The 22,121-nt window shown below is 33.4% G+C and overlaps 1 protein-coding gene across 2 annotated transcripts in view; it reads left to right on the top strand.

Moving 5' to 3' along the window:
• Window positions 1-346: 346 nt before the first annotated feature.
• The window catches only part of HGTX (HGTX homeodomain transcription factor), a 95,246-nt gene continuing 73,471 nt past the window's right edge, over window positions 347-22,121 (top strand). For both annotated transcript variants that reach the window (XM_067106253.1, XM_067106254.1), the window contains exon 1: window positions 347-2,035. In XM_067106253.1, coding sequence (XP_066962354.1) covers window positions 1,447-2,035 — 589 coding nt within the window. In that variant the 5' untranslated portion in view covers window positions 347-1,446. The remainder of the gene's footprint in view (window positions 2,036-22,121) is intronic.

Here is a 22,121-nt window from a genome sequence, read left to right as displayed (position 1 = left end):
TCTTAATGTCCCATACTTGCCAAAAGATTCACGTAATTTTTGGCTTCCAAATGCCGTAAAAAGGCAGTCAAAATCTCTCTACCAAGTAGGCAGAATAGCATTAAGTGATGTATCCGGTATAATCTCCCTGCCAACCAATAGCAGGCCGACGTCACCCACCGCCTCCTCTGTTTGGCTCTCCCGTCCATTGATCTGCCGCCGGCCCCGCCCTAGCCCCGCCCCGACCCCGCCCTAACAGCTCTCAAGACCCGCCCCTTGACCAATCAGCGCGCCCGTAGGGTGCGAGGAAGGGGCGGGGCCATCTTGAAGGGGCCGTGTGTAAAGTGAAGTATTTGTGAGCATTATTTGATGACCGATACTGCTAGTCAAGTGAGCAGTTAGCGACATTATCGGGCCGTGAGTACTACATTAGTGATCGGCGGCAGCGGCGGCAGCATCGGCAGCAGCAGGAGGCAGCAGCAGACAGCAGAGCAGCGCGCGCGACACAGTCGGTATCCGCACGTCGTCGTAGCGACAAGTAGGAGACGGAAGAAGGCTGCTTCTGCGACGACTACTTTTGCGACTAACTATCGCTATTTGGGGTCCTCTTTTTCTCTCTCTATATATATCCCCTGTTGTGTGTGTGTGTGCGTGTTCTTTTTTTTCACTCACTCTCGCTCTCTCTCTCTCTCTTTCTATCTTCCTTCCCTTCCTTTTTTTCCACACTCACTCGCTCATACAAACACTTTCTCTCTCTCTCTCTGTCGCACGCATAAACACACTCAATCCGCACGCAACGTGAGTCCCATATATACCAGCCGGCCGCCCGTAAGGCCGTGTATACCCGTGGCTGGTGGGTAGCTGGTCCTTCCTGCAATCAAGTCTCGCCGTCAGTAGTGGCCAGAATCCGCTGTGATTTCATTGACGAAGTTTGTCGCGGAGAGAAAGAGAGGGAGAGAGAAAGAGAGAGAGAGAGAGAGAGAGAAAGAGGGAAAGGAGAAACTGTAGCAATAAACTCTCTCTCTCTCACGTGTGAGAGTGTGTGTGTGTCTCTTAGTGGGACCAGATTGCGTGTGAAAGACACACACACACAACAGACAGACAGACAGACAATAAACATATGTCTGGAGTTATGTGGAAGTGTTCATGTTTGCGGTGAAACTTTTTAAAAATTATTTTAAGAATAAACATCTAAGATAAAAAAAGGATTATTATAACACGTGTGTCGCCATACAGGATTTTGTAATTAAAAAAAAAAGGAGACTGGTTTTTTTCTCTCCTCCGACGGGAAAGAAAGAAGGAGGGGGAGAGAGAGAGAAAGGCCAGGCAAGCAAGCAAGCAAGCAAGCAAGCAACCGCCTAGCCTGAGGTCTTGTTAAAGAAGCCCTTGTTCAGAAAAGCTGTCGTCGCCGGCGCGGGCATAGCAGACGGAGAGGATCCTCACCATCCTCTGGAGGGGGAAGGGGGCATGCTGGAGCTCAACCAGCCTCCGCCTTCGACCACCAGCGCCGCCGGCGGGATGCTGTCCTTCCTCTCCAACATGGAGAACCGGGGCGGCCTCGTCCTCAACCCGCCGCTGGCCGCCCTCCACACCATGACGGACATGAAGTCGCTCTACTCGCAGCAGACCGTCAAGTCGCTCTCGCCGCAGTCGCCGCCGCAGCTGTCGCCCCAGGGGCTCTCCCCGCAGGAGCTGTCGGCGTCGTACGCGTCGGCGGCGGCGGCGGCGGCGGCCGCCGCCGCCGCCAGCAGCACGGGCGCCTCCTCCACCACCACCACGTCGCTGGCGACGCCCCACAACATCGAGAACATCCTCAACAGACCCAGCCCCATGATGACGTCGTCCTCGGCGGCCACGGCGGCCGCGGGCCTCTGCGGCGTCGGGCAGATGGGCGGCATGTCCGGCCTCAGGAGCCTCGGCGGGTCCATGAGCCTCTACAGCGGCCTGGCGGGGAAAATGGCTGACCTGGCCCGCCCCGCCACCATATACTGGCCTGGGGTGCAGGGGATGCTGCAGAACCCCCTCTTCTGGAGGGAGAGAATCCAGTCGACACATGGTGAGAGGTTTTCTGATATGTTATCCCTCCCCCAGAAAGTTTTTTTAGGACCCCCCCCAAAATTTTGATTGTCATCTGCTCTCAAAATGGGGGTTTAGTTTAAAATTTTTTTTAAGGACTTCCAAAATTTTTATTGTCATCTGCTCTCAAAATGGGGTTTCAGAGTTTTTTTAGGACCCCCCAGAATTTTGATTCTCATCCTATGCTCTCGAAATGGGGGTTTAGTTTCATATTTTTTCAAGGACTTCCAAAATTTTGATTGTCATCTCCTGCTCTCAGAATGGGGGTTTGGTTTCTATTTTTTTTTTAGGACCCCCAAAATTTTGATTCTCATTCTGTATGCTCTCAAAATGTTTTTTTTTTTTGTGGGGGGTGTTCAATGTTCATTCTCGTCGTTTGCTTTCATGAGAGGTTTTCTGAAATTTTCACAACAGTTTAATTTGTAGGATCCCCCAAAATTGTCATTCTCACCCTCTGCTCCCAAGATGGGGGTTTTTGTCTTAATTTTCATTCTCATCCTCTGCTCTCAAAATGGGATTTAGTTTTAAAAAATTTTTAGGACCTCCCAAAATTGTCATTCTCAGAATTGTCATTCTCACCCTCTGCCCTCAAAATGGGGTTTAGTTTCAAAATTCTTAGGCCCCCAAAATTTTCATTCTCGTCCTCTGCTCTCAAAATTGAGGTTTTGGTCTAAGAGCAATTCTCATCCTTTGCTCCCCAGCTGGATTCTCTTTTAAGATTAAATATTCATTCTCGTCCCCTGGTCACCAACTAGGATTTTTTCATCCTTTGTTTAACTGCAATTTTCTTTTCTACGTTCATTCTCATCCTGTGCTCTCCAACTGTAGTTTATTTCAAATTCATCATTCTCATCCTCCGCTCTGAAACGAGAATTTTTCTATTTAATTATATTTAATTTTGCTTTGCAATATTCAGCAAATATTTTCATTCATCAGCCCTAAGGCAATATAATTATCTACCCTTTGTTATTATGCATGTGGTTTGTTAGCTATAAATCATTTGCATAATTTCCCTAAATTACAAATAGTACTTACAAGGTAGTGCATGGCATGCTGGGTAATTTAATCCTTTCATTTTTGGAAATAATCTTTTGCTTGGAAGCGTAATTAATTTTTTGAAAATAAACGTCATGAGAGCTTGTATCAAAAAATTTTTGTAGAGGCATAACGTTATTTTATGTCCAGGCGTTTGATAATCGAATACGTAGGTTTTCTCACATATATATATATATATATATATATATATATATATATATATATATATATATATATATATATATATATATATATACACACACATATACATATACATATAATAAAAATATTAATAATTACATACAATATTTCGTATCAATTTTATGAGAATTATTACATATATAAAAAGCGATTTAAACCATTTCCTAAGCCGGTATACTGAAGAATTTTATCTCTATAAAATCTAACACATTATCACTCGTCATTTTATCAGCAAATTTAGGTAAATATCTTGCTGGATATCAAAGGTAAATTTTGTAAATTTGGTAAATTTTGTAATTCATAGATCAATATTTTTCCTTTGTCATGTGCTTCAGGAAATATATCCATGTAATATTGATATCAGAATTTAATATTAATATTTAAGCAAAATTGAAATGTATTTGAAAACAGGCTCCATAAACCTCATTTTTCTAGAATGCGTATATGTTTTAACAGATCTCTCTATATCTATATATATATATATATATATATATATATATATATATATATATATATATATATATATATATATTATATCATATTATATTACATCGATTATAAAGATTATATTATATAGAATATATTGCAGTGGTTATATACAATATATTTAATCGAATATAAAATATAATATAGAATATATTTCAGTAGATTATATAGAATATATATAATCGATTATGAAGATTATATAGTATATAGTTAACTGACTTTCAATATATATATATATATATATATATATATATATATATATATATATGTATGTATGTATGTATGTATATATATATATATATATATATATATATATATAGTACATATCGATTATAAATAATATATAGAATATAATTTAACGGTAATGTAGAATATACTTATTCGATTACAAGATTACATAGAATATATTTCATAGGCTTTCACCGACTTACAAAAATCATCAGCGTAACTATATACCATGAATACGGTATTCATCATATAACTATCATTTCTACGGCGACAAGGTTATAGTATTTTTATATATATGCAAATTTTTTTCGTGTACGTTATAATTGTCCCACATCAATTGTTTTTTTTTTTTTTTGCTTAATATATTCATTTTGCGTGTAAGCATGAATTCCATACGTTTAATTACTTTGCACTAGAATTTTATTGTTTCATAGGCGAAGTCGCTTACTGAACATACGGACGAGGTGAGTATGTATATATACAGTATATTTATGGTTGGAGGTAAATGTGTTCATTTGTATCGCGTGTCTGTACATGCCAAAAACTTTATATATATATATATATATATATATATATATATATATATATATATATATATATATATATATATATACATATATATAATATATATATATATATATATATACATATATATATATATATATATATATATATATATATATATATATATATATATATATATATATATATATATATATATATATATATATATATATATATATGAATGACTATGAAATATTTTCTGTTAGAGCAGAATTTATCAAAAATGTAAAGGGGTCCGTAAAAATGCTAAAATGTAGAAAATAAATATATATTTCAGAGGCCAAATTGACCTATGGACCTTCTGGTATAAATACTGCTTTTCTGTAACTTTCTTTCTCATTCATTACTTTTGCCTGAGGAGAGAGACAGTTTAATCTCTGGAAATATAGCATTTATATTTTCTACTGTCATGGTTTTATGGTCTCATATTTGATTATATATATAGATATATATATATATATATATATATATATATATATATATATATATATATATATATATATATATTATATATATATATATATATATATATATATATATATATATATATATATATATATATATATATATATATATATATATTTATATTTATTTATTTATTTATTTACTTAGCTATCAACCATCTCAAATTACCCTGTTGAATCATCATGATACATTTTAAATTTCCCATCCCGATATTAATTCCAAAATCTGATATTCCAATTGTGGTCATATCAACGCATTATCCGTAATATTTACTTATTAATTTCATAACCGTATAAAGAATTAATTGTTTTTAAAGGAATATTTAAAGATAAAATTGAAAAGTCATATACACTGTATTTGAAACTCGACTCGGGAAAGTCTACAACGACCAATGTGTTGGGACGACAGCTATAGGAAGGCAGTTTTATATTTTTGGGCGGGGGAGAAGGGGTAGGGGGCGGAGGAAGGGGTGGGGAAGGGAGTTTGAACAAGGTTGAACAAAGTAAAATACGAAATAAAACCAAATGGGAATTTTAAAAAATAATTTTTGGATTGATAATATAAAGAATTGTCAATATGTTGTATGTTTGATAATATCTAAAACGTGGAACAGAATTTAACAATGTTTAGTTGGCTCAAATCATGCTCTCTCTCTCTCTCTCTCTCTCTCTCTCTCTCTCTCTCTCTCTCTCTCTCTCTCTCTCTCTAACACAAATCATTAATAAATAGAGTTTAACCATGACACTTACCGTTATTGGAATAAAAGTAATGTAACTACGCATTTGAGTCTCTCTCTCTCTCTCTCTCTCTCTCTCTCTCTCATTATTCTCAGTACAGTACAATCGTGAATTTTGCCCTGATTAAACACTAATAATACGGCTGGAATCGTATTCTCTCTCTCTCTCTCTCTCTCTCTCTCTCTCTCTCTCTCTCTCTCTCTCTCTCTCTCCTTACCATTCACAGCTCATTATTAAAAAGAGTTCAATCATGACACTTGCCATAATTAAATAAGAATATACAGCCATGCTCATATTCTATCCGAATCTCTCTCTCTCTCTCTCTCTCTCTCTCTCTCTCTCTCTCTCTCTCTCTCTCTCTCCCCTTTCTACCTAACACAACTCATTATTCAATAGATTTCAATCATGAAACATTCCGTAACTGAAGAATAGTAATATGGTTTCGCATAGGAATCTCTCTCTCTCTCTTCTCTCTCTCTCTCTCTCTCTCTCTCTCTCTCTCTCTCTCTCTCTCTCAAGGAGAGAAAGCAAGCACGCAAGCACTCACGAGAGATAATCGTAGCGGTCAAATATTCGCAATCCGACCATTTTATCGCGGATCGTTAGTCTGCAAAACGCCAAATTTGGGGTCCCGCCCTGTCACTCATTCGCGTCCCCGAATCCATAACTTAAATAATAAAACAGGATTAACGTCTGTCCAGTATTCCGAAAAGGGGAGAGAGAGAGAGAGAGAGAGAGAGAGAGAGAGAGAGAGAGAGAGAGAGAGAGAGAGAGAGAGAGAGAGAGGTGCCTAGCCACGTTGCTTTTAGTTGTGGCAAGATTCATGGTTGAACTCTACTTGATAATGAGTTGTGTTAGGTAGAAGAGAGAGAGAGAGAGAGAGAGAGAGAGAGAGAAAGAGAGAGAGAGAGAGAGAGAGAGAGAGAGAATGAATATGACTACAGACGTAATATTTTCATTTCATTATGGTAGTTTCAATATGAACTATACATAAAAAAATAAGCTGTGTCAGGCAGTGGAGAGAGAGAGAGAGAGAGAGAGAGAGAGAGAGAGAGAGAGAGAGAGAGAGCGAGAGAGAGAGAGAATATGGCTATAGACGTAATATTTTCATTTCATTATGGTAAGTTTCAATAGCAAACTATACATAAAATTAAGCTGTGTCAGGCAGTGGAGAGAGAGAGAGAGAGAGAGAGAGAGAGAGAGAGAGAGAGAGAGAGAGAGAGGGGAGAATATGGCTATAGACGTAATCGTCTTATTTAATTATGGTAAGTTTCAATACCGAACTATACATAAAAATAAGCTGTGTTAGGCAGGGGAGGGAGAGAGAGAGAGAGAGAGAGAGAGAGAGAGAGAGAGAGAGGGGGAGAATATGGCTACAGACGTAATCTTCTTATTTAATTATGGTAAGTTTCAATAGCGAACTATACATAAAAATAAGCCGTGTTAGGCAAAGGGGAGAGAGAGAGAGAGAGAGAGAGAGAGAGAGAGAGAGAGAGAGAATGGAGGGGGAGATTATATGAATAGACGCAATTACAAATATAACAGGCATGACTCGTCCGCTGTCTCTCTCTCTCTCTCTCTCTCTCTCTCTCTCTCTCTCTCTCTCTCTCCCCTTCCTTCGGTTTGAGCGATGCATAGCGGTGGCCTGTTATTGTTATTGTTGTTTGTGTTCACTGTCTTTGTTGTTTTTCCATTTGCGTTGTTTCGCTGCGGAGGAATTCCGTTGGAAGTCGCTAGTGGCCGGGAAGTTAGTGCGAAATTCGCTGTAAGTACGTAATTCGCTATAGTGAATTACGGTTTTAATTACAACCTCTTTGAGTGAGATTATCAATACATTTTTATCTTTTAGGTTAAAAAATTTTTTTTCGGTGGATTTTTGAGTCACGTGTAAAAATTCCATCGGAATTTTAATAATGTAATTCTGGAATTAGAATTTGAAATTGTTCAAGTAACCTCTAATTTTATTTTATATAAAATTATTTTAAGTAACTTCAATTTTATATTATATCAATTTTGTTGACACAAAAATTCAGATAAAACTGTTTTAAGTAACTTCAAGTTCATATTATATCAGTTTTGTAAAGGCACAGAAATTCAGATAAAATTGTTTAAGTAACTGTAAGTTCATATTTTGTAACAGTTTTTTGAAGTAACAAAAATTCAATAAAATTGTTTAAGTAACTTCAAGTTTACATTATATCAGTTTTGCAGACGCTACAAAAATTCAAATATTGTTGAAGTAATTTCAAGTTCACATCAAATAAATTTTGCAAACGCCACAAAAATTCAATTAAAATTGTTCATGTAACTCCAAGTTCATATTTTATATCAATGTTTTAAAACCCCCAAAATTTCTAATAAAATTGTTTAAGAAACTTTAAATTATATTTTATAACAATTTTGTTAACCTCTGAAAAATTTAAATGAAATCGTTCAAATTATATTTTATGACAATTTTTAAACGTCTGAAAAATTCCAATAAAATTGTTTAAGCAATCTCAAATTATATTTTATAAAAATTTTTAAACGTCTGAAAAATTCTAATAAAATTGTTTAAGCAACTTCAGAATTCAAATAAAATTGTTCCAGCAACCTCAAAATTATATTTTATAACAATTTTTAAACGTCTGAAAAATTTAAATAAAATTGTTCAAGCAACTTCAAATTATATTTTATAACAATTTTTAAAGCCTTCTAAAATTCTAATAAAATTGTTTAAGCAACTTCATATATTTTGCAACAATTTTGTAAACAACTGAAAAATTAAAATAAAAAATTACGTACACGTCTGAAAAATTATTATAAAAGTGTTCAAACAACTTTAAATCATATTTTATAACAATCTTTTTAAACGTGTGGAAAAATCAAATAAAATTGTTTAAGCAACCTCAAATTATATTTTATAAAAAATTTTTAAGCGTCTGAAAAATTCAAGTAAAATTGTTCAAGCAACTTCAAATTATATTTTATAACGATTTTTAAATCCCCCACAAATTCAAATAAATTGTTTAAACAACCTCAAATTATATTTTACATCAATTTTGTATACGTCTGAAAAATTCAAGTAAAGTTGTTCAAACAACTTCAGATTATTCTTTATAACAATTTTGTAAACGTCTGAAATATTAAAAAAAAATTGTTCAAGTAACCTCAAATTATATTTTATAACAATTTTTTAAACGCCTGAAAAATTCAAATAAAATTGTTTAAGCAACTTCAGAATTCAAATAAAATTGTTTAAGCAACTTCAAAATTCAAATAAAATTGTTCCAGCAACTTCAAACTATATTTTATGACAATTTTGTAAAGTCTGACAAATTCAAATAAAACGGTAAGCAACTAAATAAATACCTAATTATTAACTGAATGTAAACCCCGCCCCCAAATTCATTCTTAAAAATATCAGATTATAAACAGTAAATGAATTAAACGAATTTTTAGTAAATTTATGATAATAAACGAATTTTTAGTAAATTTATAATAATAAATAATATAAAGCACCATATATTCATTAACCAGCCATACACGCACACTACCAGCCCCCTGATTTACGCGCGCATGCGCCAAGATTCGCGAAACCGCGCGTGCGCAGTCATGCAATTACGCATGTCATCTTGGCCTTACTTTCATTCATGACTAGTCGCTACATGATTAACGGTAATCTGTGTTATTTTTTTATTACGTGACTTTAAGTGTATTACGCGAGTTTAACTGTACTACGTGAATTTAATTGTATTACGTGAATTTAAATGTATTACGTTAATTTATTTGTACTACGTGAATTTAACTGTATTATGTGAATTTGACTGTAGTACGTGAATTCAAGTATACCACGTGAATTTAATTGGACCTGCTACGTGAATTTAACTCTACTACGTGAATTTAATTGCATTACGTAAATTTAATTATACTACGTGAATTTAACTGTACTGCGTGAATTCAACTGCATTATGTAAATTTAATTGTATAACGTGAATTTCATTGTACTGCGTGAATTTAATTGCATTACGTGAATTTAATTGTTATACATGAATTTAACAGTAGCGCGTGAATTCAAGTATACTACGTGAATTTAACTACTACGTGAATTATCTGCTACGTAAATTATCTGCTACGTGAATTTAACTAGTTCTTGCTCCCAAAAATTAGCAGGTCATTTGGTAAGCTTTCATTTTTTTTCCTGGGTCATTAGGAGTGGTAACTATGAAAACGGGATGTAATCTTGATTCTCTCTCTCTCTCTCTCTCTCTCTCTCTCTCTCTCTCTCTCTCTCTCTCTCTCTCTCTCGTTCTAGAACACGTTCATCTAAGATATGAGGCAAAATAATAATAATGGCATTATACATTTTTTATTAGGATGAACGTACATTATCTCTCTCTCTCTCTCCTCTCTCGTTCTTTGTATATGTTTATCAAAGATTTGAGGCATAATATCAACAACAGTAAATGAATTTTTATTTGACAGCTATTGTCAATTTTTCATGAGGACGAAAGTACGTTGAAAAATTATTATATATATATATATATATATATATATATATATATATATATATATATATATATATATATATATATATATATATATATATATATATATATATATATAATGTGTTTCTGGAAGAAGTAATAAATATTTCAATATTTTGTTTATTGCACCAATAAAATGTATTGAGTCTCAAAATTACAGATTTTAGTTTTGTGTAAAGGAAAACTATTGTGCCGGCTTTTTCTGTCCGTCCGCACTTTATTCTGTCCGCACTTTTTCCGCCTGCCCTCAGATCTTAAAAACTCCTGAGGCTACAGGGCTGCAAATTGGTATATTGATCATCCACCCTCCAATCATCAAACATACCAAATTGCAGCCCTCTAGCCTCAGTAGTTTTTATTCTATTTAAGGTTACATTTAGGCATTATCGTGCTTCTTGCAACGATATAAGATAGGCCACCACCGGGCCGTGGTTAAAGTTTCATGACCCGCTGCTCATATAGCATTATACCGAGACCACCGAAAGATAGATCTATTTTCGGTGGCCTTGATTATAAGCTGTAGCGGGTGTACAGAAAACTCGATTGCGCCGAAGAAACTTCAGCGCATTTTTTACTTGTTTATTTTTGTCATTCATTTCACACCTGAGGAATTTTGACTTAATGGCGCAGAAACAGTTTCCTTAAATTGTCATATTTTTATATGATTCAAATTCGTTCGTGAAGCTTAACAGAAAAATAATTTTATGAAGTAATCGTTGAATTATTTAAAACACAGCTTTAGACTGTTCATGGGACGTATATGAAATAATTGATGATGAAGTGAATAATTTGATAATTTTTTGAGCAAAGAGACGATCAAGGAATTGTATGTGTATATATATATATATATATATATATATATATATATATGTATGTATATATATGTATATATATATATGTATATATATATATATATATATATATATATATATATATATATATATATATATATATATATACAGTATATTTATATTTCTGACTCACCTCGGGATCGGGCAGATTTTCAACTGAATTCATGTCTATTCCGCACGTATTTGTGTTGGTTACTTTTATCATACTCAGCTAGAGGATATATATATATATATATATATATATATATATATATATATATATATATATATATATATATATATATATTTATATTTATATACATACATACATCTATACATATACACGTGTATTCATACACACGCAGTAACTCCGGAAATACGCAAATCGTCATCAAAATCATAACAGAACGATGCGTAATAATAATTTCATGGCCAGCGTATGAATGATTCGATAACGTCAAAATTCAGCCCGCCATTTGAGTTCAATTAATAAAGGTATATTTTTGAAACGACTAAATGCAATATGGAAAATAATTTTATATGACAAGAGAATGGAAACGTATAAAACTATTTTCGGTCAGTTTTGCAACAGGAAATAGTAGAAAAATCGGTATTCTTAAGGTTTGTCAGTGTTGTAACCGGAAATGAGTTGCAGAAGTTCGAAGCGGAGATGTATTACAGAAATTTGTAATAAAGCTTTCAAATGGTTCTTAATGTAATGAGTAAATAATATTTTGTAGCGGGGATGTTTTACAGAAATTTGTAACGGAACAAATAATTGATTTCAGTATAATATGTAGATGATATTATATTGTAACGAGGATGTTTTACAGAAATTTGTATTAAAGAGTTCAAATGATTTGAGCTGTAACGAGTAAATAATATGTTACGGAAATGTATTACAGAAATTTGTAATGAGGCGTTCAAATGATTGTAAATGTGATGGGTAAGTAGTATATTGTATTGGAGATATATTACAGAAATTTGCAGTAAAGATTACAAATTATTTTAGCTGTAATAAGTAAATATTATTTTGTAGCGGAGAAGCATTACAGAAATTTGTAATAAAGCATACGTGTGAATTCAATGTAAGGAGTACGTGATAATGATTGATTGATTTGTGGCTGTTAAAACTGGTGCTACACCATTGTAAGTAATATTATTTTGTAACGGATACGTATTACAGAAATTTGTAATAAAGCATGCAATGTAATAAAGCATGTAATACGTATATAATATTACTTTGTAACGAGGAATTACAGAGATTTGTAGTGAAACGTTCAAGTAATTTTAATGCGTAATGTTAAACAAAATAAAAACTACAGAGGCTAGAGGGCTGCAAATCGGTATGTTGATCATCCACGCTCCAATCATCAAACATGCCAAATTGCAGCCCTCTAGCCTCAGTAGTTTTTATTTGATTTAAGTTAAAGTTAGCCATAATCATGCGTCTGGCAACGATATAGTATAGGCCACCACCGGGCCGTTGTTAAGTTTCATGGGCCGCGGCTCATACAGCGATTATACGGAGACCACCGACAGATAGATCTATTTTCGGCGGTCTTGATTATAAGCTGTAGCGGCTGTACAGAAAACTCGACTGCGCATTTATTACTTGTTTTGATTGGTAAAACAAATAAAAAAAAAATATACGTCTCTCCTACGAATCTGCAAATCCCTGTCCTGGAATTCTTATTTATTAGCTTCTGCTCTGTCCGTTCCCGTCACAGACGGGCAGACGTGACAGGAAATGTATTTAGGGAGGGGGCTGGGGGGAGGGGAAGGCTGGGGGGGTTGGGGGGGCGGCGCACCGTATGCTTAAGCAATGTTTTTAGATGCGTATGCCATACGGTTTCAATCTAAAGATGGAATATTTTACTGCCTCAGTTGAAGGGAAAACTAATATCTTTACGCCTAACGAGATGGTTCGGCCAATTGGGTTGCTCTCTGCAGTTACGATGTTAAAATTAACACGATTGACGTGTTAGATTGTTAAAAATTTGGGAAATTATTAGAATAAATAGATATTTTTCAGGGTGTAATTATGGAGTTGTTGAAGATAAGATTGATATCGGGATGATAATCTATAATATCATTCATACGAAATATCTGTTAAAATTAACATGATTGGCGTGTTAAATTGTAAGAATTTTGGATATTATTAGAATAAATAGATATTTTTCAGGGTGTATAATTATGGAGTTATTGAAAATGAGATTGATATTGGGATGATAATAATATCATTCATACGAAATATCTGTTAAAATTAACATGATTGGCGTGTTAAATTGTTAAGAATTTTGGAAATTATTACAATAAATATTTTTGAGGATGTAATTATGGAGTTATTGAAAATAAAATTGATAACGGATTGATATCAGTCATATAACTAAATATGTTAAAATGAGCATGATTGGCGTGTTAAATTGTAAAAAATTTGGGAAATTGTTATAAATAACTTTACAGGATGTAATTATGGAGTTATTGAAGATAAAATTGATAATGGGATGATGACATCGACCACACAACTAAATATATGTCAAAATTGTTAAAATTAACATAGATTGGCCTGTTATATTGTTCAGGCTTTTTGAAATTGTTAAAACAATTTTTCAGGATGCAATTATGGAGTTACTGACGATAAAATTGATAAAGGGGTGATAAAATACAACATCGGTTTCTGTAGTGCTAGACAGCCTATATTACGGTGTTAAAATTAGCATGATTGGCGTGTTAAATTGTTCAGATTTTTTGGAAATTGTTAGAAAATAACTTTTCAGGATGAAATTGTGGACTTATTGAAGATAAAATTGATGACCGGATGATAATATACAATATCGTTCATGCAACTAAATATATGTTAAAATTAACATATTATGGTGTTGAATTGTTAAAAATTTGGGAAATTGTTAAAGTAACTTTCCAGGACGAAATTGTAGAGTTATTGATGATAAAATTGATAATGGGATAATAATATCGGTCATAAAACTCAATGTATGTTTAAATTAACAAGTTTAGCGTGTTGAATTTCTTCAGACTTATGGAAATTGTTAAAAAATAACTTTTCAAGTTGTAATTATGGAGTTGCTGAATAAAAAATTGATAAGGGGATGATAATATCGTAAAACGACTAAATATCTCAGTGCGGAAATATTCGCCCTCTGAACGGATATTACCAGTAATCGTCACGACGTGTCCGAAAATGCCGAATTTCAGGAATTTATGCTTAAAAAATATTCCCTGTACAGTCTCCAAATCCTGAACGATCTTCTAAATACGCTTTGCAACGCTACGTTAAATGAATAAATCAATCAATACTATGAAATTTTTATACGCGGTAATAAGCAATATATTTCTTAACGAAAGATTTCAGTTGTCCGAAAACGCCGAGTTTTGGAATTTATGCTTAAAAAATATTCCCTACAGTCTCCAAATCCTGAACGATCTTCTAAACATGCGTTGCAACGCCACGTTAAATGAATAAATCAATCAATACTATAAAGATTCATATGCTTCAACAAGAACTATACACTTCACGGCCAGTATTTCTTACGGAGGAAGATCGCGTTATAAAAATCGACGATGTAACATATATCAGCTAATTTCGTTATCAAATGACTTGAAAGTTACCAAATCCGCTGTCAGCTGACGTCAGCGAACTTCAGCAGCGGCATCGGTGTTGTCGTCAGCGGATGTCAGCGGATGTTTGTGTGTCAGCGTCTGTTCGTGTTTATTATGTTTGTGAGGGAAGTGTGAAATGGCGCTGACAATGGCTGTTTACATTCGTTGGGTTGGGTCTTCTCTCTCTCTATCTCTCTCTCTCTCTCATTTTACCTCCCTCTTTCTCTCTGTCTCTCTCTTTCTCACACTCACTTTACATCTCTCTCTCTCTCTCTCTCTCTCTCTCTCTCTCTCTCTCTCTCTCTCTCTCTCTCATTTACCACGTCTTTCTCTCTCTCTCTCTCTCTCTCTCTCTCTCACATTTTAACTCCTCTCTCTCTCTCTCTCTCTCATTCACTTTACCTCTCTCTCTCTCACATTTTAATATCTCTCTCTCTTTCTCTCTCTCTCTCTCTCTCTCTCTCTCTCTCTCACTCTCTCTCTCTAGCGATTATTTTTAAATGTTTTATATAAATGTAATCATTTGGTAATTGTGATGAATTACCGATTGATGTTAATACGAACACCGGATTTTGCCGTCAAGAACGAGAACCGATAGAGTAATCTACTAAAATGTAATTAATAAAATCTCTCTCTCTCTCTCTCTCTCTCTCTCTCTCTCTCTCTCTCTCTCTCCAAATAAGTATAATATATATATATATATATATATATATATATATATATATATATATATATATATATATATATATATATATATATATATATATATTATATATACACATATATATATATATTTGAGAACTAAGTAAGATAAAGAGTAATGTCATTCTATAAAAAATATGTCAAAATGTGATTACCGAATTAGAAATGAATTTGTAATAATAATAATAATAATAATAATAATAATAATAATAATAATAATAATAATTGATCTTTATGTTATATATAATTTGCGAGCTGTACTGTACATTAAAAAAGTATAATTGTCTAAAACCACATGGTATTTTTACCGCTAAAGGAATAATTATTTTGCAATATAAAAGAAAAAATAATTCAGCAGAGATAATTTGAAAAGCTGGGTATGTGATAAATAATAATAAATGTTATCATGATAATTGTTACAGAAATTATAGGGGCGGTTTAGGTTGTCTGAATTTGTAGCAAATAACAGGAACGGATCAGGTATTAAATTGGTTATTATTATTATTATTATTATTATTATTATTATTATTATTATTATTATTATTATTATTATTATTGCATTGTGTTTTTCTTATTTTGAACTTGTTGAATAATAATTGCAATTCCGACAAGGACTTAAATTATGGTGAAAACGAGATATGAATTATTATTATTATTATTATTATTATTATTATTATTATTATTATTATTATTATTATTATTATTATTATTATTATTATTGCATTTCGCGAGTTCCGACAAAGAAACAGATTACGATAATCACGAGATATGAATTATCATTATGATTTTTGGACATTATACATTTATTAAATACAATGCCAGTGTATAATGTCAAGTCATTCCTTCATTAAGAATCCGCGAAAAATGCCCCCCGGGTGGTGGGGGGTCCGGGGCAGGGGGTCGGGTCCCCAAATTTTACCCGAAAGTTAGCAGCGACCCGGAAAGATTAAAAGAAAAAAACTCCGTATAAAACTACATTGAAAGCGATATATATATTTTTTGTATGCTTTTTTTTAACCTTGGTTGGGTTTTTAATCCATCTATGATGCGTCCAACCTTTTTCGGGGGCCATTCCAGTGCGTGTTTTTTTTTACTGTTTTTTTTTTTTATTTCATTTCAATTTCGAATCTTTCGGAATTCTTGACGGCTGGGCTTAAGCAACAGTTTCATTGTAAATAGGTTATTTCACGGTAAGTATATTCTTGACTCGATATATTTATTCATAAGTTTTGGCACTGAGTAATTACATTTCCCTGCTTGTGAGTATAAAAGATAAGTATATTGATATTCGCTTCTTGAAATCTCAGCTTATAAATTTAGGGACTCGGTAAATATATCCACTGGCACAGGATGAATATATCACCCTGACCATTTATAAAATATAAGAATATAAATATTCGCTTCTTGGAATTTTAGCTTATAAATTGATGGACTTGGTAAATATATCCCTAAGTTCACCCTCTCCTTGTAAGTACATTTCCAACTTGCGATATATTTATATATGAGTTTTGTTACTGGATAAGAACATTCCATGCTTATGAGTACAAGATAAGTATATTGATATTTGCTTCCCGAATTCTTAGCTTATAAATGAATGGATTGGATAAATATATCCCCACGCTCATACCCTCCCGATAAGTACATTTGTAACTTCCGATAATGATATTCATATATTATTTTTGATTTTAAGTAAATACATTATCATTATCATTATTACCAGTTTTCGACTTGAAATTTGAACTAGATTCTTATTTTAAAATGATCTTTAAATTGCTTTTGAAGGCTGAGAGATAAATATATTCCTTTCTCTAGATAATAAAGTAAAAATATCGAGTGTAGGAAAGTACATTCGATGCATAAAATACTGATATTTAATTTTTTATGTCAGGATAAATATATCTTCCTTCGGACATTTCAGAGTTTTGTCAATATTTTTTACCACTTCGTGCGTAAATATGTTCATCGTTATCATAATATTTATATATCTTTCTGAGCATAGGAAAACATTCTAGGTAATGACATTCGTTGCGTGAAATTTTGGTATATAATTGTTCCGGTCAGGATAAGTATATCTTCGTTCAGACATTTTTGAGTTTTGTCAATATTTTTACTATTTCGTGGATAAAAATATTCACCTTTGTCGTAATATTTATACTGCTTAATATTTGTATATATCTTTTAGAGCACTAGAAAGTATATCATCAATAACTTAAGATAGCGTGACGCCAGTTTAAGTAAGCGTAAATCAATCAATAAATATATCGTAGGTTAATTGAGACTTTAAAACGAGGAAGAAATATTCATAATTTTTTTAATCCAAAATATAAAAAAAAAAATGTGACGAGAATATTCATACGAATTTTCATCGGATATTTTCAAAGCTACAGCAAATTGTTATTTATTTCATTCACTATACTTAATTCATCGATTCTTCATCTCACTAATAGAAATGATTTTTTAAAAGCTCAGTATTCATTATTCAAAATTCATTAGTATTATAAAAAAATAATTTTTTTGAATCTGACAAAATTGTTGGTAATATTTATCACTGGAATAATATTTAGTTTACGCACATCGAAAGCATTGTCCAGAATCATAACGGAATCTATTTAATAATAATAATAATAATAATAATAATAATAATAATAATAATAATAATAATAATGATTTATAGGTAAGACACAACACAGTGCTTAATATTTAGATACACGAGATAAAAAGTTATAATTATATATGTACGGGTATGCCCAAGTATTGCTGACTATAATAATAATAATAATAATAATAATAATAATAATAATAATTATTATTATTATTATTATTATTATTATTATTATTATTATTATTATTATTATTATATCTTAGGCTCTTCCCAGAAAAGCTGAGTAATCTTGCAAAATGAATGCTGTGATTATTATTATTATTATTATTATTATTATTATTATTATTATTATTATTATTATTATTATTATTATTATTATTATCACGGCATCTGAACAGTTTTTCCAGAGCTTTGGCAATCAATTTTGATTTTCCTTAACATGAAAATGATCTTACTTTATACAAATTCATAACAGCGGTGATCAAAATATGATGAGAATATGCGAATTATTACTTGTATTAATATTGCTACATGTACCAATTTAAAAAAAAAGGTATTCCAGTATTTAATGATGGTTTTAACATCCAAATTTGACTGAAAAATTAATCATTCCCTTTTCTCAAGATTTTTAGAAATTGAATCTAAAAATCCAATTTGGACCGTTGTTTTGTCGTCAGAAAAAAAATCGTGCGTCCGGTTTGTGAAGTCTTTGCAAACGATGAATCTTTTGTATTTTTTTTTTTGCGTGTTTTGTTTTAAGCCGCCACACGCGCGTGTGTGTATGTAGGTATTTGCGCGCGCGCGAGTGTGTGCACATGTGAAATGGTTTTCCAATCTACTCTTTAGATAATATTTCCGTAGCGGTTTTGTGATGTTTTTGCAAAGAAGGATTTTGTTTTTTCAGTTTTTTTGCGCGTGTTTTGTTTTACGATCGCTTACACGCTCGCGCGCGCGCTTGTGTGTATATGTGCGTGTGTGTGTTTGTGCGTGTGAAATAGTTTTCCAATCGACGCTTGAGATAATATTTTGGCGTCGGGGGTAGCTATAAGGTAGAGGCGTTTTTATTTTACCTGTATTTTGTCATTTTTGTATCTTTTTCGACCTTTTAATTTCCCTTTTTACTTTTCTGTAAAAGAAAACTATTGTGCCGGCTTTGTCTGTCCGTCCGCATTTTTTCTGTCCGCACTTTTTCTGTCTGCACTTTTTTCTGTCAGCACTTTCTCTGTCCGCCCTCAGATCTTAAAATCTACTTAGGCTAGAGGGCTGCAAATTGATATGTTGATCATCCACCCTCCAATCATCAAACATACCAAATTGCAGCCCTCTGGCCTCAGTAGTTTTTATTTTATTTAAGGTTAAAGTTAGCCACAATCGTACGCCTGGCGACGATATAGGCCAGGCCACCACCGGGTCCTGATTGAAGTTTCATGGGTCGCGGCTCATGCAGCATTATACCGAGACCACCGAAAGATAGATCTATTTTCGGTGGCCTTGATTATAGGTGCACAGAAAACTCGATTGCGCCGAAGAAACTTCGGGGCATTTATTACTTGTTAAATATTTTATATCTATGTTCAGTCTTCGTGGGCTATTAAACCGTTAGTCATTTACGGGCTGCCTTTGGAATAAGAGCCCGTGCTGGCATAAGGCCAGCTCAGTCTAAGTCTGGTATATTCGTCTTTGGTAGTATGTACGTATCTCAATTTTTTTTTAATTTGCATTTTTCAATTATCTATTCTAAGATTTTATTTTTATTTTTTTAGTTAACTTTCCTATTTATTATTATTATTATTATTATTATTATTATTATTATTATTATTATTATTATTATTATTATCATTATTATTGATTGCTCCCATCGTATCCGTTGCATTAATCTTTATTTCTCTCTCTTTCTCTCTCTCTCATTTTTCTTTCATTCCCGTTTCCATCCCCCTTATTCCTTCCTATTCCTCCCCCTGCCTTCCTTATTCCCTCTTTCTCATTCCTCTTTCCTCTTGTTTCCTTTTGAGTCCTTCTTCCTCTCCCTCTTACCTCATTCCTCTTCCTCTTCTGTCATTTCTCATATTCACCTTTCCCTCATTCTCTTCCTCTATCCATTTTCCTCTTATCCTCTTTATCTCGCCCTATCAATCTCACCTCTTCCTCTTTCCTCTTTCCTCTTTCTCTCTGCAGTGTTTCTTCCCGTTACCTCTTATTCACCTTTCTCTCATTCTCTTTCTCTTCTTCAATTTCCTCTTATTATCCTCTTTCTCTTGCCCTATCCTTCCCCTCTCCCCCCCCCTCCTCCTCTTCCCGTTTTCCTGTTATTCCTCTTCCCCTTCTCCCCTCATCCCCTCTCACTCTCCCCTCCTCTCTCCCTACCCCCTCCGGACATCAGCTGTGGGACACCCAGGTGGGCCAAGGGCGTCTTTTGGACACCTTCTAATGGGCGGCGATCACGTGGTGTCGATTCCGAATTATTGACGTCATTATCGTCCTTATTGCTCTCTCTCTCTCTCTCTCTCTCTCTCTCTCTCTCTCTCTCTCTCTCTCTCTTTCTTTTCCTTTTTCCCTTTTATTATTTCTTCCTATTCCTCCTCCTCTTCCTCCTCCTTCTCCTCCTGTCTTCCGTATTCCATCTTCCTAATACTTTTGCTTCTCTCTCTCTCTCTCTCTCTCTCTCTCTCTCTCTCTCTCTCTCTTTAATTTCCATTTTATTATTTCTTTCTATTCCTCCTCTTCCACCTCCTCCTCCTCTTCCTGTCTTCCTTATTCCCTCTTCCTGATAGGTTTGCTTCTCTCCCTCTCTCTTCCTCCTCCTCCTCCTCCTCCTCCTCCTCCCGTTCGCTCGTCCATATATTTATTGTAATGGGCCGCTCGTCTCCCCCTTCTCTCTTCGATAATGCTCTGAGCATTTATATATTTTTTTTTATTCTTATCTATTTTATTTATTCTTTATGTTTATAGTTATTAGTAAGTTCGAACGATTTATTTTTTGTATTTTTCCTTCATTATTGCTTTTATTTATTTTCTCCTTTCGTTACGTTTCTTACGTATAATATTATCGCCTTGCTTTTTTTTTTCTATTTTACGTTCATACTGATCGTCAATGTTCTCTCTCTCTCTCTCTCTCTCTCTCTCTCTCTCTCTCTCTCTCTCTCTCTCTCTCTCTCTCTCATATGTATAAAAAAAAATTCGTCTACGTACATTATACGATTATGTCTATAAATTTTTGTACCTTCATAAGACTTCAAATTCTCTCTCTCTCTCTCTCTCTCTCTCTCTCTCTCTCTCTCTCTCTCTCTCTCTCTCATCTATAATATTCATATTTTTCTCTACGTCCATTATACGATTATTTTAATTCTTTGTACCTTCATAAGGCTTCAAATTCTCTCTCTCTCTCTCTCTCTCTCTCTCTCTCTCTCTCTCTCTCTCTCTCTCTCTCTCTCTCTCTCTCTCTCATTAAGTCGGAGAAAAAGCCAAACGGATGAAATTACGGAATGTATGAGCAAAAAGTATCCTAATTAAATTGTCTTAATGGATTTCCTATGAGCGAATCGCTTTATGTTGAAGTTCCTTGCTTAGGTTGGCTCTCTCTCTCTCTCTCTCTCTCTCTCTCTCTCTCTCTCTCTCTCTCTCTCTCTCTCTCTCTCTCTTCGTATGTAGGAACCGCTTATTTTTTATATAAGAATTTTTTATATTGTCATGTCCATAAATTTATGTAGCTTAAAAATATGCAAATTCTCTCTCTCTCTCTCTCTCTCTCTCTCTCTCTCTCTCTCTCTCTCTCTCTCTCTCTCTCTCCATCATTTATGAAAGCATATGGTTGTTTTTTTCTGTCCGTTATATGAATATGTCCATAAATATATATGTACCTTCATAGGCCTGCAAATCTATATATATATCTCTCTTCTCTCTCTTCTGTCTCTCTCTTCTATCTCTCTCTCTCTCTCTCTATATATATATATATATATATATATATATATATATATATATATATATATATATATATATATATATATATATATATATATATCTTCTTGTATATACATATAATAAAAACATAATTAATTGAAAGATTATTAAT

This window comes from Macrobrachium rosenbergii, chromosome 7 (genome assembly GCF_040412425.1).
Source record: "Macrobrachium rosenbergii isolate ZJJX-2024 chromosome 7, ASM4041242v1, whole genome shotgun sequence".
Classification (NCBI taxonomy): Eukaryota; Metazoa; Arthropoda; class Malacostraca; order Decapoda; family Palaemonidae; genus Macrobrachium; species Macrobrachium rosenbergii.
Note: the sequence above shows the minus strand (reverse complement) of the source record. Positions and strands in the feature narration are given on the sequence as shown.